This window comes from Erinaceus europaeus, chromosome 7, assembly GCF_950295315.1.
Source record: "Erinaceus europaeus chromosome 7, mEriEur2.1, whole genome shotgun sequence".
NCBI lineage: Eukaryota > Metazoa > Chordata > Mammalia > Eulipotyphla > Erinaceidae > Erinaceus > Erinaceus europaeus.
Window position 1 is genome coordinate 98740324 of NC_080168.1, and position 22975 is coordinate 98763298.

At 40.4% G+C, this 22975-nt stretch overlaps 1 protein-coding gene across 1 annotated transcript in view; it reads right to left on the reverse strand.

The window, feature by feature from the left end:
* HMGA2 (high mobility group AT-hook 2) overlaps positions 1–22975 on the reverse strand; it is a 163269-nt gene that overhangs the window by 21457 nt on the left and 118837 nt on the right. The window contains exon 4 of the mRNA XM_060194985.1: positions 1251–1283. Coding sequence (XP_060050968.1) covers positions 1251–1283 — 33 coding nt within the window. The remainder of the gene's footprint in view (positions 1–1250; positions 1284–22975) is intronic.

Here is a 22975-nt window from a genome sequence, read left to right on the forward strand (position 1 = left end):
GGTGGTGCCAGGAATTGAACCTGGGACCTGGGAACCTTATGCATAAAAATTATTTATATAACCATTATGCTATCTCCCTGACCCAAAGGTCATAACTTTTTAAATTAATATTTAAAAAATTCAACCTGATTTTTTTTCAGACCTGTTTTACTGCCTGTGAAGTGACTCCCCTGCAGGTGGGGAGCCGGGGGTTCGAACTGGGATCCTTATTCTGGTCCTTGCGCTTTGCGCCACATGTGCTTAACCCGCTGCGCTACCGCCCGACTCCCTCAACCTGATTTTCTAAAAGTGAGCAAGGGACAGCAAGTAAGCAGAACACCGTTGTCTCATGTAGCACCAGGGATGGGACTGGGAGTCTCCTGCGTGTCAGCATACCCTTTCCTTCAAGTTACCTCCTTAGCTGCAAAGGTTTTTAGTTTTTTAAAAAATACTTATTATTTATTTATTCCCTTTTGTTGCCCTTGTTTTTATTGTTGTAGTTATTATTGTTGCTGTTGGATAGGACAGAGAGAAATGGAGAGAGCAGGGGGAGACAGAGAGGATGAGAGAAAGACAGACACCTGCAGACCTGCTTCACCGCCTGTGAAGCGACTCCCCTGCAGGTGGGGAGCCGGGGGCTCGAACTGGGATTCTTATGCCGGTCCTTGTGCTTGTGCCACCTGTGCTTAACCCACTGTGCTACTGCCCGACTCCCTTTATTTTTATTTTTTAAAGTATTTTATTTGTTTTCTATGTTTCAAGACATGTTCTTTTAAGGCTTCCAATGATACAATCTCAGACTACTCTTGATTTTTTTCTGAAGGGGTCAGTCAAATTAAGAATTTATAGCTGAAACTAGATTAGGGATGTGATAGATAGTATAATGACAATGCAAAGAGATTCTCATGCCTGAGGCTCCAAAGTCCCAGGTTCAGTCTCCTGCACCACAATGAGCCAGGGCTGAGCTGTGCTCCAGTTAAAAATAAAAAATTACACAAATCAAAATTAGAATAAATATGAATAGTGGCCTGGGAGGCAGCATGGTGAGTAAGGCTTTGGACTCAAAAGCCTGAGGTGTTATGAGTGTGGTCCCTGGTACTTCATGTTCCATAGTCATGCTCTGGCTCTCTCTCTCTCTCTCCTTTGCCACATGCAAATAAATAAATGAAGAGATGAAAAATATGAATTAATCATTTCAATTGGTGTCATTTTTTCACTTTACTTTTTAATACAAACCAGGAGGAAAAAAAAATGTAATGATAATTTCTTACCTGAGCAGGCTTCTTCTGAACCACTTGTTGTGGCTAAGAAAGAAAGAAAAAAAAAAAAGAACAGTTACATCTTAAAAGGAAACATACCTAATGAAAACAATTCAAGTACTTATTTATTTATTGCCTTCAAGGTTATCACTGGGGATCGGTGTCTGCATTACAATTCCACTGCTCCTGGAAGCCATTTTCTCCATTTTTTTTTTTTTTGGATAGATACGACAGAGCGAAATGGAGAGAAGAGGGGAAAGGCTGGGGGGAGGGGGTAGACACTTGCAGACCTGCTTCACCACCTGTGAAGCAAGGTAGGTAGCCAGGGTCTCAAACCGGGATCTTGCACTTTACACCATGTGCGCTTAGCCCGGTAGGCTACCTACCGCCGGCCCCCTGAAATTCAAATATTTTAAATACAGATATTTTCTAACAAAGTAAAATGGCAAAAAAAAGGTCTATCTAAGGTTAAAGGGTATTTATTCTCGTGCACTGTATGTTAGGAAGAAATAACCCATTTATGTCAATGAAACAATCCCAATTAGAGCTGTGACATATGCTTCATATAAATAAACTTGCCATGGTCCGGGAGGTGGCGCAGTGATAAAGCTTTGGACTCTCAAGCATGAGGTCCTGAGTTTGATCCCTGGCAGCACATGTGCCAGAGTGATGTCTGGTTCTTTCTCTCTCCTCCTATCTTCCTCGTTAATAAACAAATAGCATCTTAAAAAAATAAAAAATAAAAATAAATAAACTTGTCATTCAATTCACTCTATTTTCTTTTCTTTTTAACTTTTTTATTTATTATTGGATTGAGATAATGAGAAATGAGAGGGGATGGCTAGGTAGAGAGGAAGAGAGACAGAGAGACACCTGCAGCCCTGCTTCACCACTTGTGAAGCTTTCCCCCTGCAGGTGGGGACTAGGGGCTTGAACCTGGGTCCTTGCACACTAATATGAGCGCTTAACCACATGCGCCACCAGCTGGCCCCTAATTAACACTATTTTCAGTCTATGTATCACAAAACATTTGGAGTAAAAGGATCTAACTAGTTGTATTTTTAAAAATATATATTTGTTGCTGAAATATAATTTCTATAACATAAAATCTGCTCATTTTGAAATGTGTAATTCAAAACATTTTAAATGCAATCGGAGCATGGTAGAGTAGTAACTTCAATCTAGTTTAAGAACAGTTTCTCCACTTCAAAAGGAAACCTGTCCCTATGAGTGATCATTCTCCCTTCCCTCCTAACTTACTTCCCTCTCCAGGAGATGCCCATGCATGATTTCACCACTCTTGTACATCTTTTCATTCAGAGAGACAGAGAGGCAGGGGTGGGAGGGTGGCAGGGAGAGAGAGAACGAGAACATTAGTACTTGAGTTTCCCCCAGTGCCATCTTCCTTTTCATGTGGTGATGGGATTCTGACCTGGGCCACATGAATAGTGAACAGGCTATGTATTTATTACTTTATGTTCTGATTCTGTAATTCTGCCTGGGAATTTTGAGTCGATACAATTATACTATTCATCATCTTTCATGTCCGACTTCCATTTAGCATAATGCTATCAGCTCCTATCAAATGTCATGGATATTTCTGTTATTTTCACCTTTTGATTATAATGAATAATACAACCATCAATGCTCATACATATAAGTTTTAGAGTGGACTTGGTTTCATTTCTCTTGGGGATATGACGAAAGTAAAATTTCTGTGTGACACAGGCCATTTCTTTGTTCAACGTTTTGATGAGGATCCAAATTGGTTTTCGAAGCAGTTTCACCATTTAACGCTACTACCAGTAACATAGGAAAATTCTGGCTTACCCGGCCCCCCCCCCCCACACACACCAGTAGTTGTTATTGTCTGCCTTTTTAGTTACAGACATCCTGCTGAGTTTGAAGGTGAGCATTATTGTGGCTTACGTTGGGATTTCCTCGATGACTAAAATTGTTGAGCCTCTTTGTGCACTAGTATTTGTAACTTTGGTCCATTTTAAAATTGAGTCTTTTCGCGCTGATCTATTCGAGTTTAATTCTTCATATGTTTGCAAGTCAAATCAGAATGTGATTTGCAAACATTTCTCTGTGGATTTGTTCACTCTGGCCTACGCCATACTTACTCTCATGTCTCAGTATAAACCTTATACATTCTGTGTACATATCACAGCGATTTGTGAAGACCTGAGTCACTTCAAATTGCCGAGAGAGACAGAGAATCAGCACACAGAGCACGGCTCCGCTACACTTATTCAGTGTGGGGTTCTTAGCCAGCCAAGTATGTGTTTATTATTGAATCACCTCTCCTGCCCAACTGAGCCTCTCTGATATGGACAGTGGTATATTTTAATGATACAAAGGAAAGACAGAAAACTGCTATAATTCTCCCATTTCATTTTATATTACTACCAGCACTATACAAAGTCAGGGGAAGGGAAATGATATCACGAAAGGGTAGGGCACTTATTCATTTTCTTTCCTCTCAGAATGTCTGATAGTTTGACACCTTATTGCTAACATATTAACTCATGTAAAAATCAGCAGAGGTGCGGTGGTAGTGCCCCTGGTAGAGCACATGTTACCATGTGTGAAGACCCCAACCCCCACCTACAGGGTGTGCGGGGCTTCACAAATGGTGGAGCAATGCTGCCGCTATCTCTCCTCCCCCACCTGTTTTTATAAGGCACAGACGTCTATTCATTTATTTGACTTATTGTTTATTTTTAGCAGAACAGTGCTCAGCTCTGGCTTATAGTGGTCCTGGAGGTTGAACCTGGGACCTTTGGTGTTTCAGACACAAAACTCTCATCCTCTCTACCTCTTACTCTCTATCAAAATAAGAAAAAATAAAGGCTGCCAGGACCAGTGGAGTCGTCATGTAGGCACCAAGCTCTAGTGCTAACCAAGCAATTAAAAAATAGAAAAATCAGTGGTCAGGTGGTAGCACAGTGGGTTAAGCGCAGATGGCGCAAAGTGTAAGGACCGGCGCAAGGATCCTGGTTGGAGCCCCTGGCTTCCCACCTGCGGTGGTGTGTGTGTGTGTGTGTGTGTGTGTGTGTGTCTTCACAAGCGGTGAAACAGGTCATCAGGTGTCTGTATTTCTCTCCTCTCCCCATTTCTCTCTGTCCTGTCCAACAACGTCAGCAATGGCAACAATACCAACAAGGTTAACAAAAAAAATGGGAAAAAATAGAAAAATCATCAGAATTTTTTTCTTAGATGAACTAGATTGGGGGGGGTAACATAATGTTCACTGGGGAAAAAGAAGAGTGCTTCCTTTTGGCTTGAAATCACAGTAAACATGATATCATATAAGCCCAGGTTTTGCAATGATATTTTTCTCCAAGTGGAACAGAACCAAAAGACTCCTCTCCCCTTAGGATTGAAAACCACGTGCTGAGAGTATTCATTTCAAAAGAATCATCTGTAAGACTAGACCACTTTTCTTCCTACTCTTTTTTTCCTGCCAATTACACCTGTACACATGTTTACTCTGAGGCAGCTTCAAATCCCCACAGGCCCTTGCAGGCTGACTGGTTCCTACTGCTCAGAAGTCCCCAGTCCCCCCTCCTTTCTTGGCTGAGGCTCCTGCATTCATGTGACTTCTGCACACTGCAGGGCTCAATGAAATCCTCTGAAAGGGCTGCCAGCTCACCCAATTTTCCATGAATTAGGTCCCGACACTTCAATGAGAGGAAAGACAATGTCTGAAACCCTGCCAGCGCTGGCACCCGGCCTAGTCCATGTCACAGAACTTCTAATAGCTGCCCTTCCACACAGCACTTCATACTTTTGGACCACCAAACAAACAAACCCTTGAATACTTTCAGTGCAGGCTGCATGAGGGCTGCCGGGAGCATTCCCCAGCCTTTTGGCACCCAATGGCTCCAGACTGCACCGAGAAAGGTTTTTGTTTTTTTTTAATTGTTGTTATTTTGTTTTGATTTTTATGAATGGCTTCGGTGGAAAATGCAGACGGAAGCGTAATACTACTGCCATTCATAAAAAGGGAAAGGAAGTTTCGTTTGGAAAACTTTTGGGTCACCAAACAAACTGTTAGTCTTTTACCTTCCTTGAGTCATCTCCTTGCTCAGAAAGAAGTGTTGATACTGAGAATCCAGTCTTCCCTAGCGTGTTTGTCATCAGTCATGGTGAACCATCATGTTTTAAAAGAAGGATTGACTGGTATTAACTGTAAATATTAATCCTTTCTCATATATTATCAGTATGTTTTTACTACTAACAATAGGCTTTTCCAGTAATTAATGTTACTATAATGAATGCCATTTTGCAATGCCTGTCCCACAGAGAAGCTAAAATCCTTTCTACTTTTTGTTTATTTTAACATTATTTATTTTAATATCTCTCTCTCCATAGAACTGCTCAACTCTGGTTTATGGTGACGTTGGGAATTGAACCTGGGAACTCAGAGCCTCAGGCATGAAAAATCTTTATCATAATCATTATTCTATCTCCCTAGCCCCCTTTCTACTTTTTTAATATCTGCCTCTTGGTGAGTAAAAGGGCCTAGGTCTTATATTTCCATTTTTCCCCCCATAGGGAAATTAAAGTCCAGAAAACTTAAATAACTTCCTTGAGATCACTTTTTAACTTGAAAACAACCCTAGTTGTCGAATTCTCTTAATCCCCTGTATAATTTTCTGAGGAAACCTGTTCTCTTCCTTAAAATAAAAAGTCAAGTATGGACCCAAGCCCAGAGAAGCTATCCCTTGTGGCCTTGATTTCCATTTCCAGATGCACCTTATTTGGGGATCGCTCAGAACTCACATTGCTGCTAGTCAGGAAGCCCATGGTTTCCTCAGAGGGACCAGTTCTGATTTGCCTTCCTTGCTTGTTGAAAATGGAATCCTAAGGATTAGGAGTTAATCTTACTCCACTTTGAGATTCTCCTTTCACTACCAGCTGTAGAGGATCTAAAGAAGGCCCTTTTAAAGCTCTAAAGAAGCCTCCTTTAAAGGTATGACTTTCAGAACAATTGTCCTTTTTATTATCCTTTTAAAATACCTATTTTGTTCATTTATTTTTATAAGAGAGGCAAGGCAACTGCTCAGATCTGGCATATGCAGTAATGCGGATGAAACCTGGGACCTCCACGGTGCATATATAGGCAATTCTGGTGACTTTCTTTCTATCAATATTAAGTCTATGCGCACATTAGATACAGATGATATTGTGTACTTCGGGACAAAATGGATGGACTTGGGTGACTATACTTAGTGAAATACATAAAGATAATTAACTAATGGTTTACTCTTATGTGTACTGCAACTCATGAATTTGCAGGAAAAAAAAAAGACTATATACACTGTGATGAAAATCTCAATCCAATGATTCACTTAAACTTCTGACATATAAGGAATGACAGTGAGCTTTTTTCCAGGGTAAGATATCAGTAACAATAAAGAATTTTGAAGAAATGCTTTGGATTAATATAATGTTCAAATCAAAAGTATTCTGTAAAGATCAAGCTCAAGCTCCATGGACTTTAACGTCTAGTTGTCTTTTCTTCTTCTTCTTTTAAAAAATATTTATTTATTCCCTTTTGTTGCCCTTGTTGTTTTATTGTAGTTATTATTATTGTCGTCATTGTTGCATAGGACAGAGAGAAATGGAGAGAGGAGGGGAAAACAGAGAGGGGGAGAGAAAGACAGACACCTGCAGACCTGCTTCACCGCCTGTGAAGCGACTCCCCTGGGGGCTTGAACCAGGATCCTTACTCCAGTCCTTGTGCTTTGTGCCACCTGTGCTTAACCCGCTGCGCTACCTCCTGACTTCCAATGTCTAGTTTTCTACAGGTTAATCTGTACGTTGCATGAGTTTAGTAAAATTCAAAGTACAGTCTTTAAGAAAGGGAATAGCATTTTTAAGAAAGGGAATAACATTTTTAATAACATTCTTTAAGAAAGGGAATAAAATTTCTGCAATTGTACATCAAATCAGTATCTCTCCAAATGAAAGGGGAAAATACACTGAATCTCACTGACAGGCTTCAGAGTAACCAAGGTGTTTCCCAGCCCTCCTGTGTCTAAACCGTGATCTCAGGGAGTCTAGGTACTTAAAGCTGATACCTAGATGACTAAAATGCCCAGACTAGAAGGAAAAGAAGAAAGTGTTGTTTTTCTTTTCTTTTGTTTTTTTTTTTTGTAAAAAGGCCTAAACATTTGTAGCTTGTTTCAGTACTAAAATAAACATTAACTAAACAGAAACTTGAATTAGGTTTACTAACATATTTTTTTTTAAAGTGAGGTACAGTGTAAAGTTAAGGATAATCATCATGCAAAAGGTCTTAAATTAACCTTGAAAGAAAACAGCCCTTCATTCAGATGGCTGCAAATGTCTTTCCATTTTATGTGAGCAGCACAACTCTAACCTGATTGTATCACTTAGTTTTTGTTCACTACTAGTAGGCAGCTACCACTGTTCATTTAAGGAATATTTCTACTTCCTAGCATAACCTATTTGTACATAGTACAATATGTTTTTCATTCTTATACTTCTATAACTGTATATATATATATATACAATTTATGATAAATAATTTTAAGACCCTCATTTCTTCTGAGACATGAAAGAACCTGAAAATATCTCATAAAATAAGTTGTTACATTTTTTGCCATTTATTTAAGTTTTTTAAATTAAAAAATGGTACTAAAACTTAAGGAGTTGCTAAGTCATTTGCTTTTTTAAAAAATACCAATTGGGGGGCCAGGTGGTGGTGCACCTGGTTAAGTGCTCACATCACAGTGCACAAGGACCCAGGTTCAAGCTCCTGGTCTCCACCTGCAGGGGGAAAGCTTCACGAGTGGTGAAGCAGGGCTGCAGGTGTCTCTCTGTCTCTCTTCCTCTCTACCTAACCATCCCCTCTCATTTCTCATTATCTCAATCCAATAATAAATAAATAAGTTAAAAAGAAAAGAAAATAGAGTGAATTGAATGGCAAGTTTATTTATTTTTATTTTTTATTTTTTTAAGATGCTATTTGTTTATTAACGAGGAAGATAGGAGGAGAGAGAAAGAACCAGACATCACTCTGGCACATGTGCTGCCAGGGATCGAACTCAGGACCTCCCCCTTCTCTCTCAATGTCTCTCTGTCTCTATCCAATAATAAATAAATAAATAAAAACAAAAAAATAAAATAAAAACCGATGGAATTAATTAATTAAACAATTATTATTATTTTAGGTTTTTTATGTCACTAGGGTTATTGCTGGGGTCTGGTGCCTGCATGACCACTTCACCACTCCTGGCGGCCATATTCTCCTGTTTTGATAGGACAGAGAGAAATTGAGAGGGGGAGGATACATAGAGAGGGAGAGAGACAGAGAGACACCTGCAGGACTTGCTTCACTGCTCATGAAGTTGTCCTCCAGTGAGTCAGGCTTGAACCTAGTCCTTATGCATTCAATGTGTGTGCTTAATCAGATGTGCCCCTCCCAGCCTCTCCCCTTCCCTATGGCATTCTTTATTCCTCAGCTCATGGGGAATAGTGGGGCTCCTCATTTATGTTTGTGTGTGATACAACTGCACCACAGCTTCATCTGCCTGCACCGAGTGCAAGGTATTCCTACCATTCATTATGGGAGAGCTTCAACAAACAAATCAACTTCTGTGAGAACTATACTGGTGTCATTGTTAGGGGGTGGTGGTGGGGGACCCAGAATGTTGGTGATGAATGTGCTGTGAAACTATCTACCCCCACTCTGTAATCTTGTAAATCATTATTACAGCACTAATTAAAAAAAAAAAAACAAGGTTGGGCAGTATCACAGAGGGTTAAGCGCACATGATGCAAAGTGCAAGGACCGATGGTGTAAGGATCCCGGTTTGAGCCCCCGGCACCCCACCTGCAGGGGGGTCACCTCACAAGCGGTGAAGCAGGTCTGCAGGTGTCTATCTTTCTCTCCCCTCTCTGTCTTCCCCTCCTCTCTCCATTTCTCTCTGTCCTATCCAACAACAACGGCAGCAATAAAAACAAGGATAACAACAAGGGCAACAAGGGGGGGTAGAGCCTCCAGGAGCAGTGGATTCCTAGTGCAGGCACCGAGCCCCAGTGATAACCCTGGAGGCAAAAAAAAAAAAAAAAAAGAAAAAAAAATCAACCTTTTGCTCAATTACCTCAACTGCTTTCTGGACCAAAGTGATTGATAATGTATAGTAAAAAGGTATCGAACAAATTGAGTAAGTAGGCACAGCTCAGATTTGAGACAAGCAACTGTCAAGTCTCTATATAAACACTCCAAACACAGCTATGAGCCAGGAAGGCCAGTGGCAGCTTCTGGTTGTGTGTGTACAAAGTGACAAGAGTTCTCTCTGACATGTGGTTTGAACAGTATCTTTTTTCTAAATAGTTTTTAAAAAGCTCAAAAGATGACCTTTCTTTCTGTATTTAGCCATTCCCCAAGAGTCACCTCCATTTATGAGCTGAGCAGTGTTTTTCACCCACTAGACTTCAGAGTTGCTCTGAATATATTTTCCTTAAACATGACATTAACCCACCGGAGGGAGATTAACAACATCAAGAATGAAAATTCTTTTCTGCCTTTCATGAAATGACATAATCGACTTTCTTGTTCATGGCTCTCTGGATTTATAGTTCTAAGACCTCAGTATTTCAGAATTCCAAAACTTTATTTTGGGTCCCTTTATAAAAAACATAAACCTCATGTTCTATAGTACCCATTTTGTAAAAGTGTAATAAAACTCTCAAACTATCCTTTTACAGATCAGATTTTATGTGAATTCTTGCAAAAAAAAAAAAAAGAGACAAACAAACAAACAAAACCCAAAAAACTCAGACATAATGGTACTTCTTATTGGAGTCCCAGTGCCTCATTCACATGGCCTCCACACCAGCTATTTCTTTTCCTACCTTTCCTGGATGTCCCCAATGGCCATCAGTAGAACAACCAAGATCCAGGGAAGGTTAAATACATGTCTCGGCCTTTTAGATGCAAATCCTCTCCCACCCGATCTGTATCAGCAGGACAGATGGGGGCAGAGAATGTTCATAGTATGGCTTTCCCTGTCAGGTTGAACCACCTCAACTTGCATTTTTGCCAGTCAAAACTAATGAAAGAGCAACAATTTCATGTGGCTTAACCTAATAGAAATTAATATGACCGGGCTGGGTGGTAGCACACCTGGCTAAGTGCACATATTATCATGTTCAAGGACCCAGGTTTGAGCCTATGGTGGTGGGGGGGGGGGAAGAGCTTCACAAGTGTTGAAGCAGGTCTGCAGGTGTCTATCTTTTCCCCACGCTATCTCCCCTCCCCTCCCCTCCCCTCTCAATTTCTCTCTGTCCTATCAAGTATATTAAAAAGGAAAAAAAAAAAAGCAGTGGGTCATGTTAATTTCTTCTTTTTTTCCTTTTTTTTTTTTAAGAGCACTGCTCAACTCTGGATTGTAGTGCTGTGGGGGACTGAACCTGGGACTTGAAAGCTTCAGGCATGAAAGTTTCTTTGCATGACCATTATGCTAAACCCATACCCCTACATGACCCACTTCTAATTCAGTTCCATAAATTTTTGTGATTTGTCACTAGTCTGTGTTAACCAATAGATTTTTGTGCACCAAGATCTTAACACTCCTCGTCTACCACTTTTCCACGGTAGGTGAAGAAAGGGTCTTATCCCACAGAGTTATTTTGTTAGTCAGCCACTCTGTGGTAAGAGAAGGGATGGTTATACCAGGTGTGTCCTCATTCAGTCTGCAGCTTTTCTGCTAGAATGCTCTGGTTGTCTTTATTCCTAACTAGTAATTCCTCATATTCATTCCAAGTCTTTCTGAACTGTACCTGCTCACTAAAGCTGGAGCTAGTCACAGATTTCTCAGCTCTAGAGTGAAAATTGCAACTTCTAATCCAATAGAAAATGGATGGTTAACTTGCTGTTATGGATACCAATAAAAAGTTGAGATGATCTCTAAAACTTAATTGATTCACTCGAGAGATATTTTCGGTGGTCATTTTATGGCTAGCAAACTGAAGTTCGGGGGATTTATTTCTGATCAAATGTTGATGCAACAATGAGAAAATGATACTTGGTGATAGTTACAAAACAAAGCACCATACTTATTGTATATTTCATTCATTTTGGACTGGAAGCTTAACTGTTTTTCAGTGATGACTCTGCCCCCCAGTGATGGGAGTCTTGGTAAACAGAAAACATCTACTATGAGTAACTAGTATAGTTTTCTCCAGCTCAGAAAAAGCTGGGGGATGGGCCATAATGTCTACCTCTCATGCCTCCTGTGTGCACTTAAAGATGACTGTGCAAGATGTGTACACATGTAACCCCAGATGGTTACAATTTGATAGCAACATCTGGCCCTAATGGTGCAAAGGAGATTTTGTAGTTCTTAGTACAAAGTCTCCTAAGAAGTGATAAATCTATAGGGAGTTTTGGCAAAATCTCTGGAATTTCTGCTTGGTATTGGGGGGGAGGGGGAGAGAAGGCGCTCTTTATTTTCTACTCTGCTTTGCTCTTAAGACTTGAATGCAATAGATAAAAGCAAACATCATTTCAAAAATATTTATTGGATCATTATAGCACAGTGCCCTCACAGCAGCTGGCCCAATTTCATCTGCTCAAGCATTGGAATAGTCACAATCTGCTTTTATTAGTGTTTATTAACGTCAGCCTTGTATGTCCAAAACCATACCACAGCAATTCTCATGAGAACAGATTGTGTGTGTGTGTGTGTGTGTGTGTGTGTGTGTGTGTGTGCGCGCGCGCGCAATACTTTGGAGTCTGCCTTTTCTCTGGTACTTTTCAGACACCTTCAGAGTAGCAGGGTAGACCTGGAGGCACTCTTAAAGTTTTGGTGTCCTGGTAAAGGCAGAGATAGCATAATGGTTATGCAAAAAGACTCCCATGCCTTAGGTTCCACAGTCCCAGGGTCAATCCCCCACACCTTCACAATCTAGAGCTAAGCAGTGCTCTGGTATTTAAAAAAAAAAAAAAAATTGATGTCCTGATGAGTCCCAAAGCCCATTCATCTTAGATTCTAATTGATATTTGATATAGAGTACAGCAGATTGGGACAAGGAAAAGAAATATTTCCAGACCTCAAGGACCCTGTGGTCCAATGACAGGGGTGCAAGAAGGAGAGACAGAACAAATGAGGAAAAAGACATTTGCAATTTTAGATTGTTTTCCTTATACTGCCATTTTAAGTGCATAAACACATGGTCATAATATGGAGAGAAGTATAGAGATGGCTACTTTCTTTTTAAAAGTGACAGTGAGTAGAGATAAAAACAGACTGGGGGTATGGATCAACCTGCCAATGCCCATGTCCAGTGGAGAAGCAATCACAGAAGCCAGAACTCCCAAATCTTCTGTATCCCCAAAATGATTTTGTTCCATACTCCCAGAGAGGAAGAAATGTTAGGGGAAGATGACTAGAGGGCTCTGAATACCAATTCCATCTAGACCCGGAAAGAGAAGAGGAAAAAAGGAAAGACATTCAGAAATAGTAACAGGTGTAGGTATAACATAAACTGGAAGAGAAGGCAGGACTATGGGGGAAGAAGGGGGGAGATATATGTATTTATTTATGCAAACAATAGTACACCCATATCTATGACCTTGGGAGAACCACTGCAGTTGCCAAAGGAGGGAAGGAATGGGGACACAGAACTCTGGTGGTAGAAATGGCGTGGAACTGTACCCCTGTTATTTTATAATTTTATAAATCACTCATAAAGGAAAAATGAGAGAACAAAAAAAGAAATGATGCAGTTATGAGGACAGTAGTGACAAAGCCATGGCTTGTTTAAAATGAATCTTTGGTGTGCTGAGCTGCACTCTTTTTTCTTTTCTTTCTTTCTTTCTTTTTTTTAACCAGAGCACTGCTCAGATCTGGCTCATGGTGGTTCAGGGGATTGAACCTGGGACTTTGGAGCCTCAGTCATGAGGGTCTCTTTGCGTAACCATTATGCTACCTACTCCTCCTGCCTGAGCTGCAGCCTTTTAAGAGGCATCTTTATTCTGTGGAAGATGGCTGCACGTTGGAAACATAAATAAAGCCTTCTGAAGTGAACAGCACACACAGGTGGGGTATAGAGGAATATGTCGACTCATGAACTGACTTTTTCATCTTAATTTTTATGATCCTGCAAGATTTAGGGGGAGAAATTCACCCTAGGCAAAGAAGCTGAGTGAGAATTATGAAGTTGTTTCTAGACAGAAAAGGAATCAGCTTCACTGCTTTTTCCTTATCCTATTAAACACATATTTTATAGAAGAAACACCACAGAATCGGCAACATAGCGCACTAGGATTAGGTACCTGCCCAACCTGCCCAGGATCCATATTTGAGATCAGTCCCTCCCCCCCTTTGGAAGAAGCTTGGGCATCTTCACCCATCTCCCATCTCTCTGCCTTTATTTTAAAAAGTTGGTGGAGCTCCAGTAACAACAAAAAATAAATAGACAAACAAACAGCAACAAAACAACAAACTCTGATTTTAAGGGGTCAAATTATTTCCCTCAAATATTTATTTCCCTCTATTTTTTATGACCCTTCACAAAGCTAGTTCATTGTGCATATGTACACATGGCTCACAGCACAGAAGTAAAATGGAGAAATATCCGAAACACCGTGCTACATGATGGTTTTCAACAAACCAAAAAGTAAAATAAACACAAAATATGCATTGCTGCAGTGGACTCAGTTCAAACTTCAGCTCATGTCAAGTTTAGCCTGATAGAAAGATTAATATTTGAGAAATGTTACACATGTACAAGCTACTGTATTTTACTGTCGACTGTAAACCATTTATCCCCCCATGAAGAAAAAAAGTAAAAATAAATTAAAAGGTTAGTATTTAATAGAAGATGAAAGGAGACATGTCAGACACACTGCAAATAAAATGTTCCGCTGTTAGAGGTGAGCAGCAGTTCAAACTCCAAACTGGTTGGCGACACCTTTTGTAGTCCTTTCCCAATATAACACTTTAACCACTGACTGATTACACCGAGAGCGGTCATATTAGATCTGAACTGGATACATCCAATTTTCCACATAAAATGTGTACTGTCTCCTCTTGCTCTCCTTTCTCCTCTCAACTGCGGCTTATGGTAGTGTGGGGGATTGAACTTGGGACTCTGAGCCTCAGGCATAACCATTATGCTGTCTCCCCCATCCTAATGTGTATATATCTTCCGTGTGTGCTTGCTGATATGCTTATGTGAAAAAATGTGATCTTTACTAAGAGAGAGGCTGAAGCTTAAAACTGGGACCTCGGGGGCTGGGCAGTAGTGCAGTGGGTTAAGCGCATGTGGCGCAGAGTGCAAGGATCGGCGTGTCTTTCTCTCCCCTTCTCTGTCTTCCCTCCTTTCTAGATTTCTCTCTGTCCTATCCAGCAATAATGACAACTACAATAACACAACAATAAACAAGGGCAACAAAAGGGAAAAGACAGTCTCCAGGAGCTGTGGATTTGTAGCTCAGGCACCAAGCCTCAGTAATAACCCTGGAGGCAAAAAACAAACAAACAAACAAACAAAACCCCACAAAACCAAAAAACCAGGACCTCAGCCATGCAAGGCACACACTAAGCCTCCTCTCCACTGCAAAATATATGATTTCTAATTACTATAATAAACAGATTATTAATAAGCACAAATATTAATTACTTTCTACTTTGACAAAAGCTTTAGAATCAATACTTAAGACAATTTATTTGATCCTAAGGACATCTGTCCAGTCATAGACTGAAATATTTAAACATGTTTTTATAAACCTAGTATTTCCTAGCAGCTCTAATAATTACACATGGAAACTGAATTTAAAAAGCTGAATCATGATTTCAGGCATTTCCTTTCCGTAAGGAAAGAGTCAGTAAGTTTATTTGCAATTCTCTATTGTGCTCAAGGACTACAAAAGGATTGTTTACGGGTCGAGTACTCTATGATACTTAACTGAGTCATAGCTCTCCTAGAACCCTAATTTAGAAGTAGTTTTTGGCCCTGGCTCAGAGCTGACTTTAGTAGTTAAGTCGTTTTCCTTAGAGGGAAGTTTAGTGTTCAATCCAAGAAATTTCAACCATTCCTAAACATCAGTTTCTGTATAAGTACCGCCCGCTAACCGATCGCACCACTGGAGCTCCAGCATCAGTTTCTAACCTTTGATTCTTTAAACATCTGTAGAAGTGAGGTCTCCTTCTTATAACTAACTATATTCTCCCACAAGCAGTGGGACATCTCGAACCTTAGTTTTTCTAGAGGTTATCTTCTTCCCGAACATTTCTTTAAGGCTATCTCTGGATTAGTGTCTCATTCTCCAGAATCTGCAAAGTAATGTCTTCATTCCTTCTTCTGGAATCTAAACGCTTGTTCAATTTGTCTTTAAAATCTCGATTTCAAACTCAAGTGGAACTTTCAGGCAACTCACTGAACTACCTAATTTAGCCCAAGTGCTCTAAATCTGATGAATCTGGAACTGGTGTCCTCTCATCTTAAAATGGTGTATGTTTGTTTAGACTGTTCCAGAAAGGTCTCTCTGAACTCTGCCTCATGATTACATCCAGTGACTCAAACGTTCTTTTATTACAATTTTAGGATGACAGGAGATGAGCCTTCATTTTACATTTACAATTATCACGACGACGACACAGCAATACCTCACTCTAAAAGTGATTTAATGTGTACTCGTGGTTTTACTTCCCAACATGTGACAGTGTTACAGTTCAGATGAACACTTGAAGTTGACAGTAAATCATATGCAAAAAATTACATGGCCAATGTATAATGAAACTACAACTTCCACTCAGGCTTTCTGGGACACACAACTTTTGCTCATTGCACTATACATACTACTTTCATAACTAGATAGCTTATTCTGTGCTTGTGTTCTTATGAAAAAAAATGTGCTATATGCAACCAACTTTTTTCATCTGTCAGTTTGAAAGAAGGTGGGGCCAGGTGGTAGTGTACCTCGTAGAATGCACATGCTATTATGTGCAAAGAGCCTAGTTTTAGCCCCCAGTCCCCACCTGCAGGGGGGAGGTTTCACTAGTAGTGAAGCAGTGCTATAGCTCTCTCTCTCTCTCTCCCCCCACCTCTGTCTCTCCCTCCCCTTTTAGTTCTCGCTATCTCTATCTAATAAATAATAGAAAATATTTTAAAAACACTAAGAACTTAGCTTTCTACAATCTATTGCACTAGTAAAAAGAAAAAAAAAGGAATATGGTGACTTTAAAGATAGTGGTTAAAAATTTTTTTTTTGTCTTTTTGTTTTTAAAACCAGAGTACAGTTCAGCTTTGGCTAATGGTGATGTGGGGGATTGAACCTGGAACCCTAAGAGTATCAGACATAAATTCTTTTTGCATAACCATTATGCTACCTCTGGGCTTAAAAGAATGTTTCTAATCTAGCTAAAGGACAAGTAAATATTAGAAAATTATTTTCATAATCAGTTTTGCTTTGAAGGAAGTTTTGGAATGTGTTAGAAATACAAACAACATCTTGTTTCCTGCTGGATTTCAATAAACATGGAAATTCCATGCTGTTATCCATATGTCATGCTACACATACAACACACTCTCTCTCTTTCTCTCTCTCTCTCTCTCCCTCCCTCTCTCTCTCTCTCATCACCCTTTTAATCCCTTTACTCCCTGTAAAAATTTTATGGAAAAAAATTAGGCAACATTCTAGGGGTTAAATGTATAGCCTTGATAAATGGCAAACTTTATTTTCCCTCTTGTTTATCATTTGCTATAATATTTGATTGTGTTAAAAGAGTAGCTTTGTATTCTGTGGTATATAATAATATATGGACACAATTCCTATACCCAGAGTGTTCACGGTCTTGGCACAATATATAGTATATATATATATATATACACACACACACACATATATATATATATACACATATATATATCAAAATGTAAGGAAGTATAAAGTTGTTGCCTGCCTGTCTGCCTACCACCAAGGTTATCCTTGGGACTTAGTGCTTGTGTAATGAATCCACTGCTCTTGGTGGCCTTTTTTCCCCCTCACTTTTTTTTTTTGACAGACAAAAGAGAAATTGAGAGGGGAGGGCATGATAGCGAGGGAAAGAGACAGAGAGAAACCTGCAGCCCTGCTCCATTGCTTGTGAAGCTTTCCTGCTAAAGGTGGGGGCCAGGTGCTTGAACCCTCGTCCTTGTGTATGATACTGTGTGAGCTCCATCAGGTGTGCCACTACCTAGTCCTGCTTTCTAAGCAGATGTTATATAGGCTCATCTGTATTATCAGACCAGCCCCCACCGTCTACCCCCCCACACCCATGCCCACACACTCCCTGTGACTTTGTACTCAAGAAACCTGCCTTCTTGCTTTAATCCCTTGCTCTATAAGGTCTCTGTATCCACTTGCTGGTGCTTTTGGGCATGTATGCATTTCTCTGGGATGTGACCATCCATGACACTTCATTCTTACCCATGATACATATATACATCACCATACAGGTGTCCTTTAAAACACTCCATTTAAAGCCTGCACATACACATCTACTAGTTATGTGTGTGTTTTTAAATTAAGATGCAACTACTAAGCCATTGATGCTGACCACTTCATGGTCCAGCCTCAAAGAAATTGCTTACAAACCTGAGTGAACCAGCCACTGATGGAAAATTCCCAGGGGCCTCTTCACAAACAGAAATGCCCACCCACTTGACTCAGCTGCTAACACACTTCCTGCCTTCCGTTTCAAGTAAATATTCACAAAAGGGTTTCAGTGGATTTTTTTAAACCCTTACCCTGCCTGGAAGAAACCTTCTTATCCTAACTCCTTTTCGTCAAGTTGGTAAGCTCCTTCTCACAGATCTCATAAAAGGATGCATTGAGAAATATGAAGCCTCAACCTAACTCCTTGAATCTTGAGGGAACCAGTAACCTGACTTAAACATCAGCAAATGATCCACTAGGAATATTTTCATGGGGAAACAATGCTTATACAACTACAATCCTTTCCTTGAACAAGACCACCATTGATAAGACAGAGCTTTTTTTTTTTTTTTTTTTTTTCCAGTGTTTCAAAAGAGGGCCAGTTCACCTGGGAGGGTGCCTGCTTTGCTAAGTATTTAATGCAGGTTTGAGCCTGCCCACACTGCTTGGGGTGAGCTTTGGCCGTGTGTGTGTGTGTGTGTGTGTGTGTGTGTGTGTGTGTGTTTTGTATGTATGTATCTGATAGCCCAGAGCAGTGAAGCCCTGGCAATGACAAGCAGAATGAGAAAAATGGGTACTTTTTAAAATGCAAGAAAAAATACTAAGTATGACTTTACTTCACTATATTTCTTATATGTCAGTGTTTGTGGGAGAATGTAACCAACTTATAAAAATACAGACAATGAATTCTGATGAGTCCCAAAAGTATCCTGCCAAAGAAAATACCACCTACATGTTTTTGGGTGGAATAGGAAACAAAGAAACTCAAACTTACTAAGGACATTGTTTACATTATTTATCCAATGTGATGTAATACTTGAGTTTGGCTAACTTAACAGGCTAGATCCAGTTTGTTAAATTCTGGGGCCTCTGATCCTTTCTGTTCTGCTGTCATAGAACAGTTCTCAGAGTTACAGTGTGGGTCACTCCTAGTGGCACATCCAGAAATCATCACCACCAAGATAGCCAGTCTCTTCTCGTGTGTCCAGGTATTTCTCTGCTCTGTTCATTAGCTCAGTCCTGAAAACAAACTCTGACAAGTCAGACTTACCCTAGACTTGGGTCATTTTCTATGGACAAAAAAAAAGGGGGGGTGAGGATAGATATAGAAGAGTCACCTGTCTGGCTTTGCACAACTTATTATTCTCTCTTTTTTCTGTAATTAAAAAAATATTTCTTTATTTATTTTACCTTTTGTTGCCCTTGTTTTTTTATTGTTGCAGTTATTGTTGTTACTGATGTCGTTGTTGTTAGATAGGACAGAGAGAAATGGAAAGAGGAGGGGAAGACAGAGAGGGGGAGAGAAAGAGAGACACCTCCAGACCTGCTTCACCGCCTGTGAAGCGACTCTCCTGCAGGTGGGGAGCCGGGGGCTCGCACCGGGATTCTTACGCGGATCCTTGTGCTTTGCGCCATGTGCACTTAACCTGCTGTGCTACCTCCCGACTCCCTAGTCTTTTTGTTTTTGAGGGCTGGTAAGAGCCCTCTTGACATTGGCCATGCAAGATTTTATTGTTTCACATTGTTTATCCTGTGCTAGTGTGTAAAGCTTTGTCTCTGTCAAGTTGTTAGCAGAAGAGGTAGAAGAGCAGACCTCTGTGTGGAATACTGCGTTTCAGTTATGGAGAGGGTGTTAGTGGTTTCTGTTTTCCTGGTCTGTTTGGGGTTTTCCTCTGCTACATCTAGATTTGAGCTTATTTCATTGCAGATCAAAGGGCAGAGAACCGTTCCTTAGTTAACAAGTGGGCCATGCTGCCGTAAAGTCAGCTGTAACTCCTCAGTCATGTCCAAAAGAAATTCCATAGATGGGCAGTAAATAAATAGCACGAGCTTCTGGCTGTATTTTGGAAATTGACGAAACATCTACTGACTTGTAATGGGAGTCAACTGAAGTTATGCTTGATTAAACCGAAGAGGAGGAGTAGAACCTTGAGAGTGTGCTTGGGGTCTGCGGTCTCCCTATACTGACTGCTCTCTTTGTTTTCTGTTGCTCTACTGGCCCTCTGTGACTTCAGCTGCAGAATGTCCCTACTCTGTGAGCTGTCTATTGAAATCAGATGCTTGTCTCTGCTGGTGCAGTGGGATTCAAGTCTTGGCTCTAGATAACACGTGTTTTGCTATGTCTGGGCTTACTGCCAGATTCGTCCGTATAGGCACCTCTGATCTGAGGAGGGACTGTTGGTGGTAGTAGGTTTTCTCTTTTAAATAAAGGAAGGATGTTTGTAAGGTGCTATCTTTGATTGTGGTTGCTCTTTCCAGGATATGGAAGTTACTTTAGAGGCAGTTTTGTTTTTGACCTTGGAGTAATCTCTCCTCTTGTGCCCGCAAGGAATTCAATTGACTTTGTTTGGAGATGTCATCTTGGCACCTACAGTGTGTGAGCATTCCCTTCATGCACAGGGAAAGGACATTTAAGATAGAAGAAAACAAAACAAAACAAGCCAAAAACCAGACAAACAAACAAACAAACAAACAAACAAAAATGCAGGACTGTGGAAACAAAGTGTCCTCTGAAACAGAATCCTAGACCATCTAGACTCAATATAGGTGGCTTACTAGCAATCCAAACCTCAATTTCCTACTACTTATGATGTGGGCACCACATTAGACTACTGGGGATCATTAAAAATGTTTAATGTCTCTATAATATGGTGGGACTAGGTAGTAGTATATTTGGTTGAGCACATGTGTTACAATGCACAAGGACCCAGGTTCAAGCCCCCATCCCCACCTGCAGAGGGAAAGCTTTGTGAGTGGGGCTACAGGTGTCTCTCTTGACCTCTGTCTCCCTCTTCCCTCTCGATTTCGTCTCTATCCAATAAATGAGGATAATATAAAATTTTAAAGCATGGCACAATTTCTGGCTGTAAGAACTTAAAATATTATTTAATAGCATGAAGGAGGGTGCCAATAGTGGTCAGCAACTATAGTTGTTACTATAGTAATTGTAGTAGCAGTGACAGATTTCTCATTGCTTATGATTTCTATTGTTCAAGATCCAAGAGTGCAACACTCTGGTGAATGATTACTAGATTCCTTGGAATTGGACATTTAAAATTCACATTCTGATCTTACAGTGTGTCATTTAAGCCCTGCCATTTCTGTGGCCTTTGGGATTCTGTTTTCAGCTACACAGGAACAGGCATGACAACCAGAACGGGCTTTTTTGTGTGCTTTGTTCACCTAAATTTTCACAGGACAATGGCAATTTCCTTTGAATTGTGTGAAGCGGAGTTTATAGGCATACCCTTTACAAAGATGTCATCTGGCCTGATTTCCTTCATTCAGCTCCCGCCTGGCTATTTAAAGCACTTGATTTGTAGGTAGGGATGTCCTCCCCCAACATTCTTGTAAGGCAAAATGAAAAAGAATGGGGCAAAAACTTTACAGACAGAGAGCAAAGAACACACACAGTCATGATATTAACAAGGAACCATTACTTAATGGTAAAAATAAAACAGCTTAATAATACTGGCGAGCTAACTGCACCTGCCCCACAGATCCCATTTGCTGAATGAGCCCAGATGTGAACATTAAAGCTCTAAGTGTTAGGCATGTATGAGAATCCCCTGTAGCTTTTTCTTCATATTACAGTAATACGATGCTGTATCAAGAACGCAGTGCCTAAAGCACTTAACTAACTGTAACCTTGCAAGACTTTACAGCTCAAACAACTTCTCTTGTTCTATCTTCAAACAACCTGGGCTGCTGGGAAAGAAAACAGGTTTTAAAATGTACTACTGTCAAGGATTTCTCTAGAGAGAAGCCTTTATTTGGTTAAATGTCGTTAATGACTATCGATTAGATTGCAGGATTGAAAAAATAACCTGTTTTCTTCAAAAATTACCATTCTCCAAAAACAGTTTCAACAAGTTCCAGAATTAGAATTTCAATAGAGGCAAACTTAATTCTCCTTCAAAGTGATAGGTTATGTGCAGACTACCTCCAAAATGCTTAGGTTGCTCAAGAGTCTAGAGATAACATTGTTTTGATGGGACCAGAGCCTCTTATATACCCAATTTCACCCCTCCTGGACACTTTCTTAGAAAGAGAGGGAGGGAATCAGGGAGGGTGGGGGGGAGGGAGAGAGGGGGGAGAGGGGGAGAGAGACAGAGATAGAGAGAGAACCACCCAAGCTTTCTCCATTGCTATAGCACCTCCAGTGTGGTGCAGGACTGGAACTGGGGTCCTGTGCATGGCAGTGCAGGAATTCTACCTAGTGAACTCTCTCTCCAGCTCAAAATACACTTTTCTTGATGATAATATGTTATGATGTTTGCATGTGTGTTAGTCAAGCAGATGCCCATAGGCTATAATGAGCATACACAACTCACTACAATTGCATAGCTATTCCTCGCAAAGAGGTTTCATTTATTCAACAAACGTTTGACTAGCTACATTGTGCTCAGATGACATCAACTCTCTGCTTAATAGTTAGCAACACTTCTAGTGGTCCTAAAATTGATAATATCCCTCGTATAATCCAATCTTACAATTAAGCTAATTTCCCGATCTAGTTTGATATCAAATAGCATTGCAAAGCTACATAGGCAGAATATAAACAACTAAAATGAACAAGCTTACAAGAAAAAAGAAGGTAACCAAACTGACTCTTAAATTCTATGAAAACTATGGTGGTTACTTGAGGTGGTGGGGGGGGGAGTGGGCAGAAAGTTCCATTGATGTAGTGGCACTGGAACTTTGGTGGTGGTTGTGGTGAGCTGTGTACACTTACACATTTAGGGATTGTGAACACATACTCTTAAAATCAAGTAAAAGGAACCACATCCTCAAATTAAGGAAGGAAGAGATAGTTTGGCTGCTCTTCAATTCAGAACTCATGTTCCATCACTACTGAAACCTGCAGCTCACTCATCTGTGCTTTTTCTACTCCAAGCTCCAGGGCCTGGAGCCACTCCTTCTTTGCTCTTAAAAATCTCCCTCAGGGGGGTGGGGCAGTAGCACAGCAGGTAAAGCGCATATGGAGTGAAGTGTACCAATTGGCGTAAGGATCCCAGTTCAAGCCCCCGGCTCCCAACCTACAGGGGAGGCG